At 36.1% G+C, this 18,921-nt stretch overlaps 1 protein-coding gene across 6 annotated transcripts in view; it reads right to left on the bottom strand.

Moving 5' to 3' along the window:
* Positions 1 to 18,921, bottom strand: part of EYA4 (EYA transcriptional coactivator and phosphatase 4) — a 325,860-nt gene that overhangs the window by 150,726 nt on the left and 156,213 nt on the right. For all 6 annotated transcript variants that reach the window (XM_006144330.3, XM_006144324.3, XM_006144326.3 and 3 more), the window contains exon 3: positions 12,804 to 12,853. In XM_006144330.3, coding sequence (XP_006144392.1) covers positions 12,804 to 12,853 — 50 coding nt within the window. The remainder of the gene's footprint in view (positions 1 to 12,803; positions 12,854 to 18,921) is intronic.

Below are 18,921 nucleotides of genomic sequence, written 5' to 3'. Positions count from 1 at the left end.
ATTTAATATAGAATCTTTTATATAGAAAAAATTGTTAAATGTTATAATGCCAAGCACAGTTTATATTTAACTTAGAGAGTCAGGGTGATCGACACTAATGAGTCATTACGCTGTACTAATAAGGCATGCCAGTGTCCTAAGGTATTACTAAAGCATACTGGGCCTCTAGTGTTAATGCCAAAATTATCCAATGTGACTAAGCACTTCGTATACTTATATTTAGCCTTATTATTTTTGTTTTCTTTTTGTTATTAGGCTGTCACTTGTCGATATAATCACTATGTCTATTTGTTACAAGAGCACTTATTAAATTCATGTACCATATGTAAGATAGTTCTCTAAATGCTCTCACTGTATTCCTCCATTTAGAATGTATCAATGTGTATGCTATCAGAGAAAACACTCTGACACAGGGTCTCAGAGAAACTCTATTATACCAAGATTTGTCGTCAGGCTTTCTTTTTTTCCCTGAAGTTCTAAAATATGTTTGTGTGGGTGGGGTTTGTCAGATAACTGAGTTTGCCAAGTTTGTAAGGCATTGGGACTTTATTATAATTAAAATAAAAGCATTTTTAAAAAGAATTGTTTACATAAATTTAGGCCAATTACATAAATTTAGGCCAACTTTCCTTATGTTGGACATTCTCTAATTAGAAATTTAGGTCTTTAAGAAAGTAGAGTTTAATTTTAGTAACATGAATTTTCAGGATATAAAGACAGTTATTTGGCACAGTGACCATGTCCAAAAGACATCAAGTATCAGGTGACAGAAATTCATAAACACTAAACAAAGAATCCATTCATCCACTGGCTTATTGAAAAGCAAATGAGAACACTGTGTAGGTTGCTAGGACAACGGAAATGTGATGATTAAATGTGAGATAATGAGCAAAATCTCTGTATCTTTTGGAAATCAATTTTTTGGAATTGCTAGTAAACCTTCATCTTTACTTTACAACTGAAGCTTTCAGAGCATTACATACAAAGAGAAAGAGAGAAAGAAAAAAAAAAAGAAAAGAAAGAAAAACAAACAAAATAAAAGCTGCTATCTTCAAGTTCTAGCGAAGATGCCTGATGCTTTCTGATCAGGAAAGAGCCCTCGACTTGAAGTGTGCTCTGTGTGTGTTCTGCAGACAGACCTATTCCTGGCTGGCAACCAATGCCATCTTATAGCAGTGACGGCTGAAGTGACTGTCAGAAACTATTATCAACTAGAAAATTTTATTTGCAACTGATTTATTAAAATTCCAAGTAAATATCTTCTAATTATGGAAAAGACTATAGTTAGTAATTTTTTTCCCCTAGAATACTGCTCTCAAATTTTTGTTTGTTTGGCTTTTATTTATTCTTTAATTGCCAGAGGGCTTGTGTTCTTGTCAGAGAGAGCCCCAGGTCCAGAACAGCCATAAGGGTTCACACATCTCAATAATTCCTAAGCAGACCATCAGCCAATGTGGTGTATACTCGGGGGTGGTCACTGTTCCCATCTGCAATGATCTGAATTATCTCTGTGATGCAAAGTACAGTATTATTTGGCTCCTCAGGTCCTCTGGAGAAAAGCCACTAAACAAACACTACTTTAAGTGATGTATTACTCTAAATTAATTGAAAGCAGCTAACAGTCTCCAGAAAGAGAGTTTTATACTGTTAACCATAAAGATTTCAAAAGTATGGGTTTTCTAGTTGACCAGAACATACCCATAGCCATTTTCTAGAATTAAGCACTAATATATATGGGGAAGATAGGAACTTTCTTATCTGTAAAGAATAATGCCTGCTGTCAAGAAGAGGCCAGATCCCTTCCACTACCACCATGCCTATTTCAGGCCAAATCTATTATTTCATGCTTTTTGTATATATGTATTTGTTCTTAAGACAAAAAGAATAAATATTCAATGTAGAAAATTTGGCAAGTACATTTAAACCATGAAAATAAAGTTGTGTATAATGTCTCCTCCAAATAGCCACAATTTGCTATATGTCTCTCAGGCTTTTTAAGTAAGTGTCATGATATCTTGGGCCTTTTATGTAAACGTGTTTCCTTGCCTCCAAGCATCTGTGTAATGGTTAATCTGTCATTGTGAATATAACTTTTTTTCATAGAGAATTTTTTGTTTGTTTTTAGAGAGAGATTTTTGCTATCGGACACTTGTGCTCACAAGAAAGAAAAAGTGAGAAATCACGACTCCCCCCTCCCCCCGGGGAATAGCCATGCACAATCCCTTCTTCATTCTCCTCTCAGGATGTTGGGCAGGCACGCACACATGCCCAATGTGAGTTTTAAGCCACTGGTCCAGGACTCAAACTACGGTTGACTATGTGAGAGTCCAAAGACATAACCATTACACCATCTGCTGGTCACAGGGAGATTTTTGCTATAGTGCACATGTGCTTGCTGGAGAGACAGAAAGCAAGAAATCACCCCTGGAGAGGGGATGGCCATGCTGCAATCCGTTCTTGTCCATTCTCCTCTCAAAGTGCTGGGTACACACATGCCCGGCATGAGTTTCAACCTACCAGGTGTGGAAATCAAACCACCATCAGCCACGTGGGAGTCCAGTGATGTAACCATTATACTATCTGATGGTCCCAACACAAGCACAATCTTAATCATATTATTATCTGATCAGAAATCCATTGGTGATCTTTCAATGCCTCTAAGAGAGCTTGTCAAATTTCACACTTGGGCTTTGGGTAATTGATTACTAATTCTTTAGGTGTGTTTGAGAACAGAGTAAAAAAAAAAAATGTCCAGGCCCAGTCACAGTGACACAGGCTGTAGGGCACTGCTACATGACAGTGGAATCACATGGGAGGCCTGGGTTCAGATCCTAAGTGGAGAGAACACCCGGCACAGTTTGTGGATCCCTGTGATCCTGGCTGGCTGCAGAGGCTTGGTGGAGGATTACAACATGGTGACACCCTGTCAAGAGTGCCTGTCTTTAGGAAGGAAGAAAAGATTTTTTTAATTAAAAAACATAAAGTTTAGCACCATCCCAGTGGTCTAGTGGTTAAGAGAGGCAGACATGGCCAACTGCACAGTTTGAGTCTTAAACCCAGTGACTTGAAAAGTATGCTGGGTACATGTGTGTCCCAGGTCCTGGCAGATGGAGAAATGGAGGAGAATGGACTGAGGCATGACCACACCCCTGGAGGGCAGGGAAGGTGCTTTCTCCCTCTCACTCTCTCTCTCTGTCTCTCTCTGGCACACATAAATAAAGTCTAAACCTAGGTATTAGTTTTGGCATAATTACCTTCAGAAAAGTAAATAATTTAAGCCACAGTATGAAGTGCATTAATCAGGTAATTTTTCTAGTAATTTGATTCATCACAGAAAATGAAGAAAGCAATTTGTATTCATATTGACAGCAGAAGAGAAAACTGTGTCCACTGAATAGTAACTGGTCAACCTGGAAAGTGGGTTCAGGAAAGCCAAGAAGTGATAGAAAGGTTTACAAAGATGACGTTGAAGTTTGACTGCCAGTCTCTTAAATGTCTGCCTTGAGCAATCTCTACTTTGTAGATCATAGCTCATAGAAGGCTCGCCTACAAAAGTCCTAAGTGTCTAAACTAGTAAAATGAAAAATCACTGAAATCTATCTAACTAGGAAAGAGGACGTGCATTTTCTATTTCCTTGACACTAGCAAGAGCAGAGGATGTAGGTGGACATGACACGAAAGGAAGGAAAGTCTCTCATTCGTTCTGAGATTCAGCAAGCCCTCCCTTCTCGAGTTCCTTAAAACATTATACCCTTATTTAAAAACAAAACAACAAAAATCACAAACAATAACAAAACTCCCCTTTTCTTCATCTGACACACATGTTTAGCTGCAACCAAAACCAGTCCTAACTTACTAGGAATCCAAGCCAGCTACAATCTGTGCTAACTGAAATTTTCCAATTGCCTCTGCTATTTCTTCACATGCATCAAGGACAACTACTTGCCATCCATAAACCACACCTTTGAATTTCTGTTTCTGGTGAGCAGATCATGCAAGACATTGTAAGCCAACATTACGAGTTGTGAACAGAGATTACATGTGAAAAAGCATGAAATGAAAGAAAAGAAAAATGACAAAGTAAAACACCCTGGGATCTGAAGTCTGACTCAAAGGCCAACAAGCACATATGTCAATGATGAGGCATTAACAGGGAGGCCCTTCTTCAGTTATAGCCTGTCCTTCTTCCTCAATGGGTGTAAAGATCAGTCTTGAACACTGTAAACACATAATAAGCAACTATTCTGTGAGTAATAATGCTTAAGGGCCTTCACCTGTACTAGTTTACTCTCATTTAATGTCTGAATGATTAATTCTAGAGAAGGAAATGCACAAAAAGTATACATATGAGTAGACAGCACTAAATTATACTGACGAGTAAAGATAAATCATCAAAGGTCCCAAGAGGAATAGGTAAACTGCAACATATATAAGACATTCAGAACACAATCTAAGTTTTGTGACTGTTATTTGTGTGTTCTTATGTAACACCAATATCAGGGATTTAGCAGATAGTTCAGATAATTATTTAAAGAAATCAATTCATTATGCTGCCATGACCAGTAAGATCAAGATACGCCAGCTTAGAAGATACAATTAAGAGCAAAACAGTACACACCACCCATACACCTGCAGGAATCTGTCAATGCACCCCAGAAAAGGCAAAATGGATTCAGAAAAACCTCCATGAATGCCAGCTACAATGATAGCAAGACTGGAGAGGCCTCCACACGAGGCCAGACTTTGAAACCAGACAAAATACTCTTCAAAATAGGGAGAAAAGGATTAAGTTGTAATATGGCAGAGGTTAACGAAATCACCTGAAAATTAAGTTACACTCTTAAAATAACCATCAATCATCTATCATCTGCAGGGAAAATACACATTATGATTTCAAAGAGGTGGCTTTCAATAGTTAGAAGGAATTAATACTTGCTTTGCATCGTCATTAGTAATCTTCTGGGTTAATCAGTCAAGAAGAGAGCACATACTAATAGTGTCAGTCTAATTCTGTAGACTGTGTGGCTAGATTATGTTACTAAGAGCATCTAAGTTTACTGAAACGATACCCTGGAAGTTTTAAGTTTGAGGAAATGAAACCTGACAGTAATGATTGTTGATGCTTCTTGGAGACAGATTATTGGGCCTCTGATTTACACTGTAAAATACTATGCATGTTTTCATGAAGAGTCCCCAGAGGTTTTCCTGCTAAGAAAGTACTACAACATTTAATTTTAAAAAGGCAATTAAATGTAGATAAATATTTCAGTCAGCTTGAAGCAGTGCAATAATCATTTTACTAGAAAATAAGTACGTATAACTTAACTATGTTATTTTTGAGTCATAACCATTTATAAAGTGACTTAATTATAATTTTTAGCTTTTATACATATACCTAGAATAGATAAATTTTCTGTTCCCAACTTAGATATTAGATACTAAACCGAAAAGCTTCTTTATAAGTTGGAGAATCATCCCCCCCCCTTTATTTTGATGACTGTAAAGTCAGTAAAGAATGGAACAAAAAGACATAGGTCAAGGTCTTTATCGATTTCAGTTAATCGTGATGTTTTCCATAAACTCAATTTCTTTAACTTATGAATTGGGGAAGAGTCATCCCTCATCAATACCAAAAAAATCCCTTTGTGCTCATGATGTGGAAAAATGATCACTGATACCTACCATAAGTAATCCCTGTATTTTAATATTCTCTCTCAGATTTCCTGACTGTATGAGAGTTCTTCAAAAAGCTCATAAAAATGTGTATGATGGGAACCAGCAGTTAGCGTAATGGCTATGTCGCTGGACTCCCACGTAGTCGACCACGGTTCGTGTCCCAGACCCGGTGGCTTAAAACTCACGCCGGGCGCGTGTGCGTGCGTGCCCAAGATCCCGAGAGGAGAATGGAGGAGAAGGGATTGCGGCGTGACCATCCCCCCTGGGGGGTGATTTCTCGCTTTCTGTCTCTATGTCTCTCTCTGTCTGTCTGGCGAGCTCACGCGCCCTACAGTGAAAAATCTCTCCAAAAAAAAAAAAAAATGTGTATGATGAAAAAGCTATCCATGGATTTCAAAATGTTTTTGTTCCAAAATACATGCATACTAATTTCACATATTTGAACAAGATTTATTGGATCATTGGAAAAGTTGTGACATATTTCTCTATGCAAAAATGCATCATGACTTTTCAAATGACCCAATAATTTGAGGCACAAAGGATAAGACAACAGTTTGAAAGAGTACTATCAGAGAATATAAATCTGCTAAAGCTGAAGCAAAATAGACAAATTTCTGGTGAAAGTTGGGTGGAAGAATTGTGAAATCACTGAAGCTTTTCAAATGTTCCCCAAAGAAATCAATGGTTTACAAATGGAGAATTCATTTTTTTTTAAGAGAGAGATTTTTGCTATAAGGCATGTACACTCGCTGGAGAAACAGAAAGACAGAAAGTGAGAAATCACCCCCAAGGGGGACTGGCCATGCCACAATCCCTTCTCCTCTATCCTCCTTTTGGGATTTTTGGCACACAAGCAATTGCACTCAGCATGAGTTTTAGGCCACCGGATGTGGGACTTGAACAGCTGTTGACTACATGGGAGTCCAGCAACATAACCATTATGCCATTTACTGGTCCCTGAAAACTCATTTTCAAAAGGGACAAGACAATATTGAAGGTGATCTCCAGTCCCAGACCAATCACAGCAATCTGAAAGAAAAAGCTTAATCCTGTCCATGCCCTAATTGATGAAGACGACTTACAAGAAACAGCAGAAATAATAACCAGCACTATAGATATCTCAACTGGTTTAGTGCACACAATTCCAACTAAAAACTGACATGAAGCACATTTTATGTTTTATAGGTATGGAAACCATTGCACCCAGATCAGCTGCAGAAAAGAGCCCAGCTTAGAACGGAAATTTTAAACAAGTGGGATCAAGATCCTGAAGCATTTCCACAAAAACAGTAATGGGAGATGAAACATGGCTTTACCACCAAGATTCTGAAGACAAAGCACAAAGCTATGTCTGCCAAGAGGCAGAAGTGGTTCAGTCAAAGCAAAAGCCAACCAGTCAAGAGCAAAGATCATGACAGTTTCTTGAGATGTTTAAGGCATTTGCATGTTGACTCTCCACAGGTCCAAAGTACGATGACATCTGCTTACTATGAGACTATGTTGAGAAATTCAGTCAAAGCTATAGCATAAAATGTCCCAGACAGCTTCACCTGAGAGTCTGTCTCTACCATGACAATGCTCCAGCTCATTCCTGTCATCAAAGGTCAATTGTGTGAGAGTTTCTAGGGGGCATCATTAGGTATCCACCTTACAACTCTAATTTGGCTCCTCCTGTCTTTTTTGTTTCCTAATCTTAAAAAAATATCTTGAGAGGGTACCCATTTTTCTTCAATTAGTCATGTAAAAAAGCTACATTGACAAAGTTAAATTCCTAGGACCCTCAGTTCTTTAGGAATGATCTAAATGGCTAGGATTCATTGCTTAAAAAATTTAATGGAATTTATGCTGAAAAATAAAGTTTATATTTTTATTGCTTAATCCCATTTTTCATGACCTTTTTGAAGTCCTGTGGGTAGTACTGTGGTCAGGATGACACCAAACTACTACAGGAAAAGAACTGGTATAATTCTAAAAAGTCACTGCATAACCCAATTTTACCAACATTTATATTTCCATGCACTCTTTACTTAAAAGAATGGATAAAAATAAAAATTTCCTGATTTGAATTTTATTTCATTTTTATGTCTTTGATCTCCTTTCAGTGAAAAAGCTCTATTAGTCAGTGACTCAAAAAGAAAAAGCAAAGAGAAACGGAAATAGAAGCTCACCAAAGAAATCATTCAGGTATTATGGAGACTATTCTAACATAAAAGCACTCTTAAGATATTCATATTGTCCAGTATTTCAGGTTCTGCCATAGTGTGCAGACATTCGGTATATATTGAGTGGGGATATACAATGCCTCTCTTTCGTTTTCTGACTTGCTTCACTTAGCAGTAAATCTTCCATATTTGTCCACTTTCTATCAAATGCCAGGGTTTCTTTCTTTTTTTTTTTTTTTTTGCGAGGGTTTCTTTTTTTTTTTTTTTTTTTTTTTTGTAATGTGGTACCAGAGACAGTGTGGCAGGAGGATGGGAAGTGGCAGAGAGTGAGAGGGAGGGAATCATGGGGGAAAAAGAAAGAAGTAATATAGCTAAGAAACACAAAATAAAAAAGTATCTTTTGAAGATAATAGTATGCTAATATTGATTGAGCCAATATTCAGTGCATTCTGGATAAGAAGAAATTCATTTTGTATGCTGAAATGATATACAGTGAATTAATATATAATAAATTAAAACTCACTTGTCCATAAGCTACATATAATATTAAATAAGAACCAAATATTTTCAGTAATAACTCAAAACACGAATTTACACAAATTTATCCTGAATATGGAAAAAAATCTATGCAAAAATAGTGTTTCAGTTTATTGCCTAGTAATAAATTTAATTTTAGGACAAGATAAAATAGAAGATAAAAATTTCAGTTTTTCTCAAATAATGACTTTATAATGAACAGTTTTAGGAAAAAAGACCAATAATAGTACATTCTGGACACAGAACAAAGTAAAATCAAAAAAGAAAAAAAGGAAAACATTTAAGGAATGCCAGTTTTTACATGAAGTATGTTATATCCTTTTCGATTTGACATCAAATGAAATAGTTTTAGAAAACAGAACACGCTATCCTTGATGTATGGTTTTTAGTCTTTTTCTACAAAAGACAGTTTTCCCTTACTTATCTTGCATGGGTTTGTAAGTTTTCTTTTACCCATCTAATGGTTACATCTGCAGTCCACGCATTTCTTTCCAAAAGAGGAATTAGGCCAAGCAAGACAAAGAATTTGCTGATACACATATGTCACTCCAAGAAATCTCCTGACAAAGTCTCCACACCCAATTTAATTACTTCCCTACTGTAAAAACACTTTCCATCTGCATTTATTCTAATCATTTCAAGTCCAAAACCAACACACTCCATAGCTAGCTAAATAAATGAACGATATTAGCTTAGGTTCCAAGTGAGGCAGCATTTTGTAAGGCAGTGGGTCTCTAACTTGAATTTTATGCTGATACAATATTTCATTTTGAGCTCAATTCTTCAAGATTTGTTTAGAACAGAATTACTTAGCCCCAGGTTTTAAATATCAGTCTTTTTTTTTTTTTTTGGTGGGGGAGAGGTTTTCGCTATAGAGCGTGTGCGCTCGCCAGACAGACAGAGACAGACAGAGAGACAGAAAGCGAGAAATCACCCCCCAGGGGGGATGGTCACGCCGCAATCCCTTCTCCTCCATTCTCCTCTCGGGATCTTGGGCACGCACGCACACGCGCCCAGCATGAGTTCTAAGCCACTGGGTCCGGGACACGAACCGTGGTCGACTACGTGGGAGTCCAGCGACATAGCCATTACGATAACTGCTGGTTCCCTTAAATATCAGTCTTAATCTGTATCTCTCTCTCTCTAATGCACACAAACGTGTGCGTGCACACACACACACAGTGAGCAGACTGGACAAGGGAATATGAAATTTTGTGATTCTTAATGAGTAAAAAATGAATGTACGTATGTACTGAAGTATTGCTGCCTTGTGTTTATAATAAAGGTTTTGTTGTTTGGCTTGTATGTTTGTTTATTTTCTTAGTAGGTTATAAAAGCTAAACGTGCACATAATAAATACTAAGCATTCCTTGATTCGTTGACTACTGAGTAAGTATAGAGTATTTTTTTATTTTTTTGGATAAGTTTTCACCATAGGGCACATGTGCTCGCCAGAAAGACAGAGAGAGACAGAGAGATAGAAAGCAAGAAATCACCCCCCAGAGAGGATGGCCACACCGCAATCCCTTCTCCTCCATTCTCCTCTTGGGATCTTGGGCACACACACACATGTGCCCGGCGTGAGCTTAAGCTGCCGGGGCTGGGACCTGAACCACGGTCGACTACATGGGAGTCCAGCGACATAGCCATTACACTAACTGCTGGTCCCAGTAAGTATAGAGTATTTTTCAATTTTATTTATTCATTTGTGTGTGTGTGGAATATTCTTTAGCCTATTTTTATTCTTTTCTTGGTACTCCACCATTACATTAACTAAGTGCCAGGTCTGGCACTCCTAGGTCTAACACCAGTGAATAAATACAGGATTCAAGAAACGTCACATATTTATGTTTGTGAAATTGACAAGAATGTGAAAAATAGGCATTGCACTGGAGGTGGGAAGAAGAGTCCAACTTTTACCGAAATGTCTAGGCAACTCTGAACCAATAAATGACTTTAGGTCATCTTGTAGACCTTCCCAGCTCAGATTTTATTAAAGACTACTTTATTTGCTGTTTTTGATATCACAAAGCTTTAGATATTTTAAAACTGATTTGCCTAATTTCACTCATTCTGTTAAATTTAGTAAAACTTAAGAAGAGGCTAATCCATAAAACCAACTGCTGATTTACAAGAATTCCAACCACATTTTAATTAACAGACATATATTATTAAATGATAAAATATATTTTAAATAATCATTTAACAATAGCATTTATCTTAAAAGTAAAATTGTACTTTCTTTTTTTTTTTTTTGAGAGGTTTTCGCCATAGGGTGCGTGCACTCGCCAGACAGACAGAGAGAGACATAGAGACAGAAAGCGAGAAATCACCCCCCAGGGGGGATGGTCACGCCGCAATCCCTTCTCTTCTATTCTCCTCTCGGGATCTTGGGCACGCATGTACACACGCCCGGCGTGAGTTCTAAGCCACCGGGTCTGGGACGTGAACCACGGTCGACTACGTGGGAATCCAGCGACATAGCAATTACGCTAACTGCTGGTTCCCATAAAATTGTACTTTCAAGGGCAAGGCTATGTGGGCTGTGATTTTCTAGATAAAAAAAAAGGAGGATATAATTTCAGGCTTAAATACACTGAGCTCTGAACTCTTTCCTGTTTCTTCTTTTAAGTATCAACTGTGAACACTGAGACAGTCTGGTGGTTTCCGAATGTTTAGAATTTACTTAAGCATAATATTATCTATCCAAAAATCCAGAGAGGCTTCAAGGGTAAAAAAGCTGACATGAACTATTAATAATAAGGATGATTATATTGCTCTGTTTTTCCAACTAACCCTCAAGACCAGCTGTTTATAAAAATTATCTAATTACTTATATAATCCTTGCAAAGCAAGCCATACGTAGGTCATTCACAGAGGTGGGTAAAATGATTAGAAAAGAAGTGCCAACAAGGAATGAATTCTGGTCTTCCTTTCTCTCTCCACATTCTAAAAGTGCTCTGCTGTGTAGAGGAAAATGTAATGGTTCATCTATTTCCCAATGTTCTTTTAAGTTAGAATTATTTGGTTCCATTTTGAAGCTAATTATAAAAAAGAAAGATTAACTGTCAAGAATCATTTTATATATATATATAATGATATATATAAAATGATATATACACACCATTATATATATAATGGGTGTATATATATATATATATGGGTTTTTACCATAGGACACATGGGCTCACCAGAGACAGACAGAAAATGAGAAATTACCCCCTCCCCCAGGAGTGATGGTCACCCTGCAATCCCTTCTCCTCCACTCTCCTCCTGAAATTTTGAACATGCATGCACACACACTCGATGTGATTTTTCAAGCCACTGGGTCTGGGACTAGAATTGTGGTTGCCATATGAGAGTCCAGCACCTTAACCACCATGCCACCTACTAGACTCCATATTATATGCTTTTAATGATCCAAAGGAAAAAAATCATATAAAATTATTTTAATTTTATTATGTGTAGTAATCAATTACAGAAAAACTTTACTGTATCAAAGAAAGGAAGAGTTACTCAAGCTATAAATGAACCGTACTTAATACCTATTTGGTCTCCAAAAAGGAAAACATGGTAGCTATTAATATTTTATCTGTATCATTTTATTGTACCAAGAAAATCACTATATACATCATATCCTGGAATAAGTAAGATAAAATAAACTAAGACCAACCTCAGAATTAAAAACAAATTTCTTAATGTAATAGGTTAAGTCATATCATTAATATCATATTAAAAGCATATGTTTGTTGTTTTCATGGCATTTAAAATACTTCTACTTGTCCACTTAAAACTGACGCCTGGATTTTGACATGAAAGCAATGAAAATGTGTAAACCTAAAAAAATCTGAAGGCATCTGGTCTAACCACAAACAGCTAAATGGTGCTAAATTCCTGTATGAAGTAACCTGACCACTTTAATTCATTTTTTCTACAAGTTCCAAGTAACCAGAAAGAGAATATTAAGTTAACACTGAGTTTTCTAATTTGACAGCCTTCTCAAAATCTAGCAATATTCCTTTGGAAAGGAAACAAAATATTGTAGTTGTTACTTGTTTGTTTTTCTGGTCAACAAAGATTTAACAGGTATTCAGTGCTTGGCACAATTTCAGATGGGACTACATTATAAGAAGAAATTACAAAAAAAAAAAGAAAAGAAAAAATTAACTCAAAACAATGACTATCAAGGAAATATCCTTCCAAGTATTTCTGGAGATGTTTCTACTAGTCTTCAAAACTGACTTCGAATTACAGTTCTCTTTTTTATGAATAATTAATGACGTCCTAGCTAATAGGATATATAATTTGCATACAGATGCATTCTTAAAGAAACTCAATGTTTCAATGCAGCTTTATCTGAGATATACCATCCTACTAGTTTTTCCATATTGCGGTTTGTTTTGGAGTCTTGGCTTTATTTTACTGTACCTGGAATTCTGAGGTTCTGAAACATCTGATTCTGTGCACGTTTTCTTTACCTGTAAGAAAAGCATACTAGTTATTTTCATAATGAAAATACGAAATCCACACTAACATCCACACATTTGTTAAACTTAAAAATGAATACAGTTCTGCTCCCCAAGATCTCTATAAAATACTCCCCACATTTTACACCAACAGCATGCAGTAGTAAATATGCATTTCATTATTATCCCATGAACAGCTGCCAAGTGCACGTCCCTGGACTGCATTTGTATGTAAAATGTTCAGGTAAAATAGCTGGGACTGGCCTACCTAGGAACAAAGAAACCAAAGAACCAGATTTCCTATTTAGATGCCCTGCTGTTCTCAATCCACTAGGAAGTGTGTTTCCAAATGATACTGCTTCTGTCTCCTTCTAAAGCACACAATAATAAACAGCAGGGTCTGGGCAAGGCACAGTGTTAGCTAAAATGGTGACACGTTAATTTTCATGTTTTCAGTTCAGTGGCTGTATGTTTTATATATGTCTAAGGATATCAATTAAGTTTAAGCGTTGCTCATGAACTTCTCACATACACTTACAGTGTATTTTATGGATTATATTTCGACTTTGTGGGATTTTTTTCTTTGTGTTTTTTTTTTTTTTGTAAATATGAAAACCCAGAATATATGACAGTGGATTTGTAAATGTATATTACACATTTTCCATATTAACTAAGGATGTTTTAAAGTTGAATCTCCTCTGCATATAAAAGATCTTTAAGACCATAGTAATTAGTCATTGGTATCTCCACCACGTTAAATCATATGTTTTTTTCATATTGTTTTCATACTGTTCTAGCCTACTTATGCAACCTACGGAATCTAACACGTCTGGAAGTAAAAAACAGCCTACTGAATACGTACATATGACGGGCACACTTTCCTGGTATGAACTGCAGTATGAATGGTACTGCTTAAAAGCAACTTTCAAATTTCAAAGATACAGCATTGCATTTCCGGCTCAAAAAGTAATTCTTTTGAGCCAGAGGGCTCAAAAGAATGCTTAAAAAATAAACACACAAAACTCCTACACTTTCAAAAATCTGTTTCTTTTGTTTTCAATTCCAAGCCTATATATTATTATAATCTTGAAAATCAGGCATTTGCTTAATTAACTGTGCTGTCTTTTGCATCCTGTCTATACATTTACACAAAACGAAAACAAAACTGATTAGCAAAAGAGATTTTCATCCTGTCCTGGAATGTAATGTCTTCTATGCCCTTCACATAAAACTCGGCACCATAAAATGAAGAGAAAAAGAAACATTTCCAAGAATAATTAGTTTTTAAAAAGTTAAAGCAATGAAAAAAGGAATACTTTTAAGAAAATGTAAACACAAAATTTATTACAAAATCCACAAAAGACTACCAAAAATCTGTGCAAGAAAAGTAAAAGAGAATACCAGAGAAAAGAACCCTTCTTTTGTACCAGTTCTTCCCTACGAATTCCATGAATTGCCCAATGAATACACAGAAATCACCCCAAAGTGAATCCACTTTGCTCAAGACTATGATGACTAGACTCTGAGACTTTCTGAAAAATTCATGCCACTACAGGAACATTAAGCATATACTCCCAACCAAGTGTCAGAGCCAGACAAGATTGCTGTAGTTTGGAAACAAATTTTTCTTTAATACCCCTGACTTTCCAAAGCACCGTTCTCCAAATAACTTACCAGAAAGTTGTTGATTATCTTAATTTATTCCTCAAATAGTTATGTAATAGCCAAAAACACCTTTTTATTATGTTTGGCTATCTAGGACCCACAGATTCCTAGGCTTATAATTAATATTTAATGAGTAATGATAAAGCAAGTTAAATATTCTTCTAGCCATTGTTAGAGTTATACATTCACCACAGTAGTTCTGTTTAAGGGTTTCATTCATTTGTTCAAGGTCAAAATAGAGAAAAATAATGTTTAGAATACCATTACTACTATAATGGAAGTCTCGCTAAAGTACCCTGGGTATACATAAGATAAACTACGCCAGTCTAAAAACGATGGGAAAAACAGTTAAACTGGGCTGGGTCTTAAATAGGCCTATGGCCAGCTGGTGGCAAGGTGAAGGTGGCTGGAATCCACATGGCTTATTGTACAGTTCAAGCCCTGGACCCAACAGCTTGATAAAACATGGCAGGCAAGTGTCCATGTATGCCCCAAATCCCAAGAGATTGAATGGAGGAGAATGAATTGCAGTGTGATCATCCCCTCTGTGGTGGGTGCTTTTTCACTTTCCCTCTGTCTCTCCCTCTCTCTGTCTCTCTCTGGCAAATATACACACTCTACAGTAAATTATATATATATATATATATATGTATGTCAGAGGAACCGTTATCATGAAGCCCTTGTACATGCAAAGCATTTGGAATTTAAAAGAAGATCAATAAAGGAGTTTAAGAATCAGAGTAGAGATGGTATAGAGATTGTGTAGAGGGGTGGACAAGTTGATGGCTAAAAATTAAGAGCCTAATGCAGCAAGAGAGAAAGTAAAAGCTCCATAAAAGCACAGCTGACATTGATCTTGTACACTGTTACATACCCAACCTTGAGAAACTGCTCCCCAAATACTATTATAGTTTACTAAACATATCATTCAATTTATCAGTGAGAAATCGCAAAGACCTGAGTTAAAACAGGAGTCATGGGTCGAACTGAGGATGTTTCTGACAGATATTACTGAGACAGAAATGACAGAATATCAGAATACTGTAATTGATTGATGCAAAGTAATAAGTAGACTACGACTTGACATGTTTATCTGTCCTTGAAAAGAAATTTTAGTTATAGCAAAGACCAAAAAATGTTATTTTGTGACATCTTCAAATTACTGAAAAATCCCATCTTATTTCTGAACTAACGGAAAACATTTACATACATTATTAAGAAACTTATACACAAGAATCGTGGAGTGCATGGTTAGAAGCCCAATAAAATTAGAAGCAAAATGAACAGTTTCAATTAATTTGAGCAGATTCCCAGTTGAGAGATCAATGATACTTCATTAAATGTATTCTATTGAAGAAGACACAATATAAAACTAAACTAGGGAACCAGCAGTTAGCATAATGGCTATGTCGCTGGACTCCCACATAGTCAACCGCGGTTCGCATCCCGGACCCGGTGGCTTAAAACTAAACTAGTCAACAAAGAATACAGGGTCAGCAGTGAGGAGCTCTGAGAAGAAAATGAAGCAGAATGAGGGGATAGGGAAGACTGGTCAACAATATATTACTTAAAATTATTATTTAAGGGACCAACAGATGGCATAATGGTTACATCACTGGACTCCCATGTAGTCGACTACAGTTTGAGTCCCAGACGGGTAGGCTTAAAACTCATGCTATGCACATGTGCAATGCATGCCCAAAATTCCAAGAAGAGAATGGAGGAGAAGGGATTGCATCATGGTCATTCTCCCTAGGGAAGTGATTTCTTCCTTTCTGTCTCTCTGTCTCTATCTCTCCAGTGAGCAAAAATCTCTCAAAAAATTTATTTAAAAAATAATTTTTATTTTACAATATTAGTTATTCTTCAAATGTTTTAGGCTGTATTTACATGAGCAACATAAAATATACTCTTTAAACAAATGATAAAGAATGTAAGATTTGGTATTGGGTATTGCGAATAATGAAAATTTTAAATGTCTAGAATATAGTGCTTTGAGAAACTCAGTCTTTTGAAGAGAAATAGAATTAATTCATTAAAAATGTTTCCAAATCAGAACAAGTTTCTTCTATCCCATTATCCATCTTCTAAAAAAAAAAAAAGATTCAATTATCCCAATTATTATCTATTTAATTTTACTGTTTATAAATCTTGAAGTATTCATGGTAATAAAAAAATGTAGGAGATGGAACAATGGGAGATGACTTTTTTTTTTTGAGTTTTTTTGCTATAGGGTGTGTGCTCTCGCCAGATAGACAGAGACAGACAGAGAGACAGAAAGCGATAAATCCCCCCCCAGGGGGTTGGCCATACCGCAATCCCTTCTCCTCCATTCTCCTCTTGGGATCTTGGGCACACACGCACATGCACCCAGCGTGAGTTTTAAGCCACCAGGTCCGGGACATGAACCGCCGTCGACTACATGGGAGTCCAGCGACATAGCCATTCTGCTAACTGCTGGTCCCAGTTGGAGATGACTTTTAAAAGACCCTTTTTGAAACTTTATCTTAGTTTGAAATAAACTTTAATGATTAGATCTTAGCAAAGAGTACACAGTGATAACAAAAAATGAATTCTGAAACCATAAAGATGAAAATTTCAGAAAGAAAGTTTGGTGATATCATGAATAACTTACACATATTATCATGGGTGGTATGGAGGACAGTATAATGTGTAAGAAATACAATGTAAATTAAATTTGAATACATTATAGCTTAAGGAAACATGAATGAAAAGTAGGTTAAAATTTTTTTAAATTTTATTCAAAAATGTAAATCATATTGTATATCACTGTATGCCAAACTTTTTTCTTTAAAAGAGATTTTTGTGATAGGGTGTATGTGCTTGCCAGAGAGATACAGATAGAAAGTGAGAAATCACTCCCCCAAAAAGATGGCCATGGTACAATCCCTTCTCCTTCATTTGCTTCTTGGGACTTGGGGCACGCACGCACACTCATCCAGCATGAGTTTTAATCCTCCAGGTCTGGGACTCAAAATGTGGTCACCCATGTGGGAGTCCAGCACCTTAACCACTATGCCATTGCTAGCCTTGCCAAGCTGTTTTAAACTACAGATTCAGAATTATTGTTAAAAACTTGTTAGGGTTGCTAATATTTCATATATAAGTACTCTAAAATGTGCATCTGACTTAATAAACAATATTTATTAAAATACTATAGTATATCACTATTTAGAGACCTAAATGGATACTTAATAAATGGATTTTATAAGTGGATTGAATAAAATCTTTATATATAATGGCCTGGTAAATCAGAACAGCACTTAATTTTAGTTACCTTAAGTTCTAATTTAGTGAAAATAAAAGACGTCTTGTAATATCAATGGGTATGTGACAGTTTTCATAATTTTTAAAATTTAGAAGGTAGCCATAGTTTAATTTTAAATTAAATAATGAAATTAAAATGATCTTCAGGACAGTTGGTGCCATGGTGGCTAAGGCACTGGATCCAACATGGCTGACTGAACCTGGCAGATTAGAAAACGCTCCAGGCATGAGTGCATATATGTCCAAAATCCCAAAAGGAGAATGGAGGAGAAAGGACTGTGCTGTGGCATTCCCTCAGCAAGGAGGAGTGATGGCTCATTCTCTCTCTCCCCTCCTTTCTTTTTGGTGAGTGCATGCACTCTATAGCAAAAACAAAAACAAAAACATCTTATAGTTAGTCCAGGTTTATTCTATGAGTATGAATAATGCATTTATTTAATACACCTAAATAGAATGATCCATTTTATCCCATTCATTTCTTTAAAACTGAAAGCCAACTGATACTGAATTTAATGCGCTTTCTCAGATTCCTGGCCTGTAATTAATAGCATTAAATACATACAAATTAAACAATATCTTTTCCTAGTCAACTTCAGAATGCATGTAGTAACGTAAGAAAATACAAAAGCAGGCATTTCAATTAATTTAAAAATTAAGTCTAACTAATTACAGTTGGAATATTGATAAAATTTATATTCTTTACCAAAAATGATTCTAATGTGTAGTTTCTCAAAGAAGTGAAAGAAAATATATGTTCATTTCCTAAATAGAACATTTATGAGTTGATACCATTCTAGAATTTAACAGAATATGTATACTTAAATGTGATAACCTATATTTGTGGATCCAAGTAAATATAATTCATGATGAGAACATCATTATAAAATTATGGTACTGCTAGGACCATAGATACAAACTTAGAGATATACTATCTTAACTGGCTTAAACTGACCCATTTTTAAAGAAACCTATTTTGTTTTTTATAGATGTTATAACTTATTTTTGACTGCCCTCCTCCCCCCAGGTTTTTGCTATAGGGCATATGCACTTGTCAAAGACAGAGAGAAACAATAAGAAGGAAAGTGAGAAATCACCCCTCAGGGAGATGGCCACACTGCAACCTCAAC

This window comes from Tupaia chinensis, unplaced genomic scaffold (genome assembly GCF_000334495.1).
Source record: "Tupaia chinensis unplaced genomic scaffold, TupChi_1.0 Scaffold000117_2, whole genome shotgun sequence".
NCBI lineage: Eukaryota > Metazoa > Chordata > Mammalia > Scandentia > Tupaiidae > Tupaia > Tupaia belangeri.
Note: the sequence above shows the minus strand (reverse complement) of the source record. Positions and strands in the feature narration are given on the sequence as shown.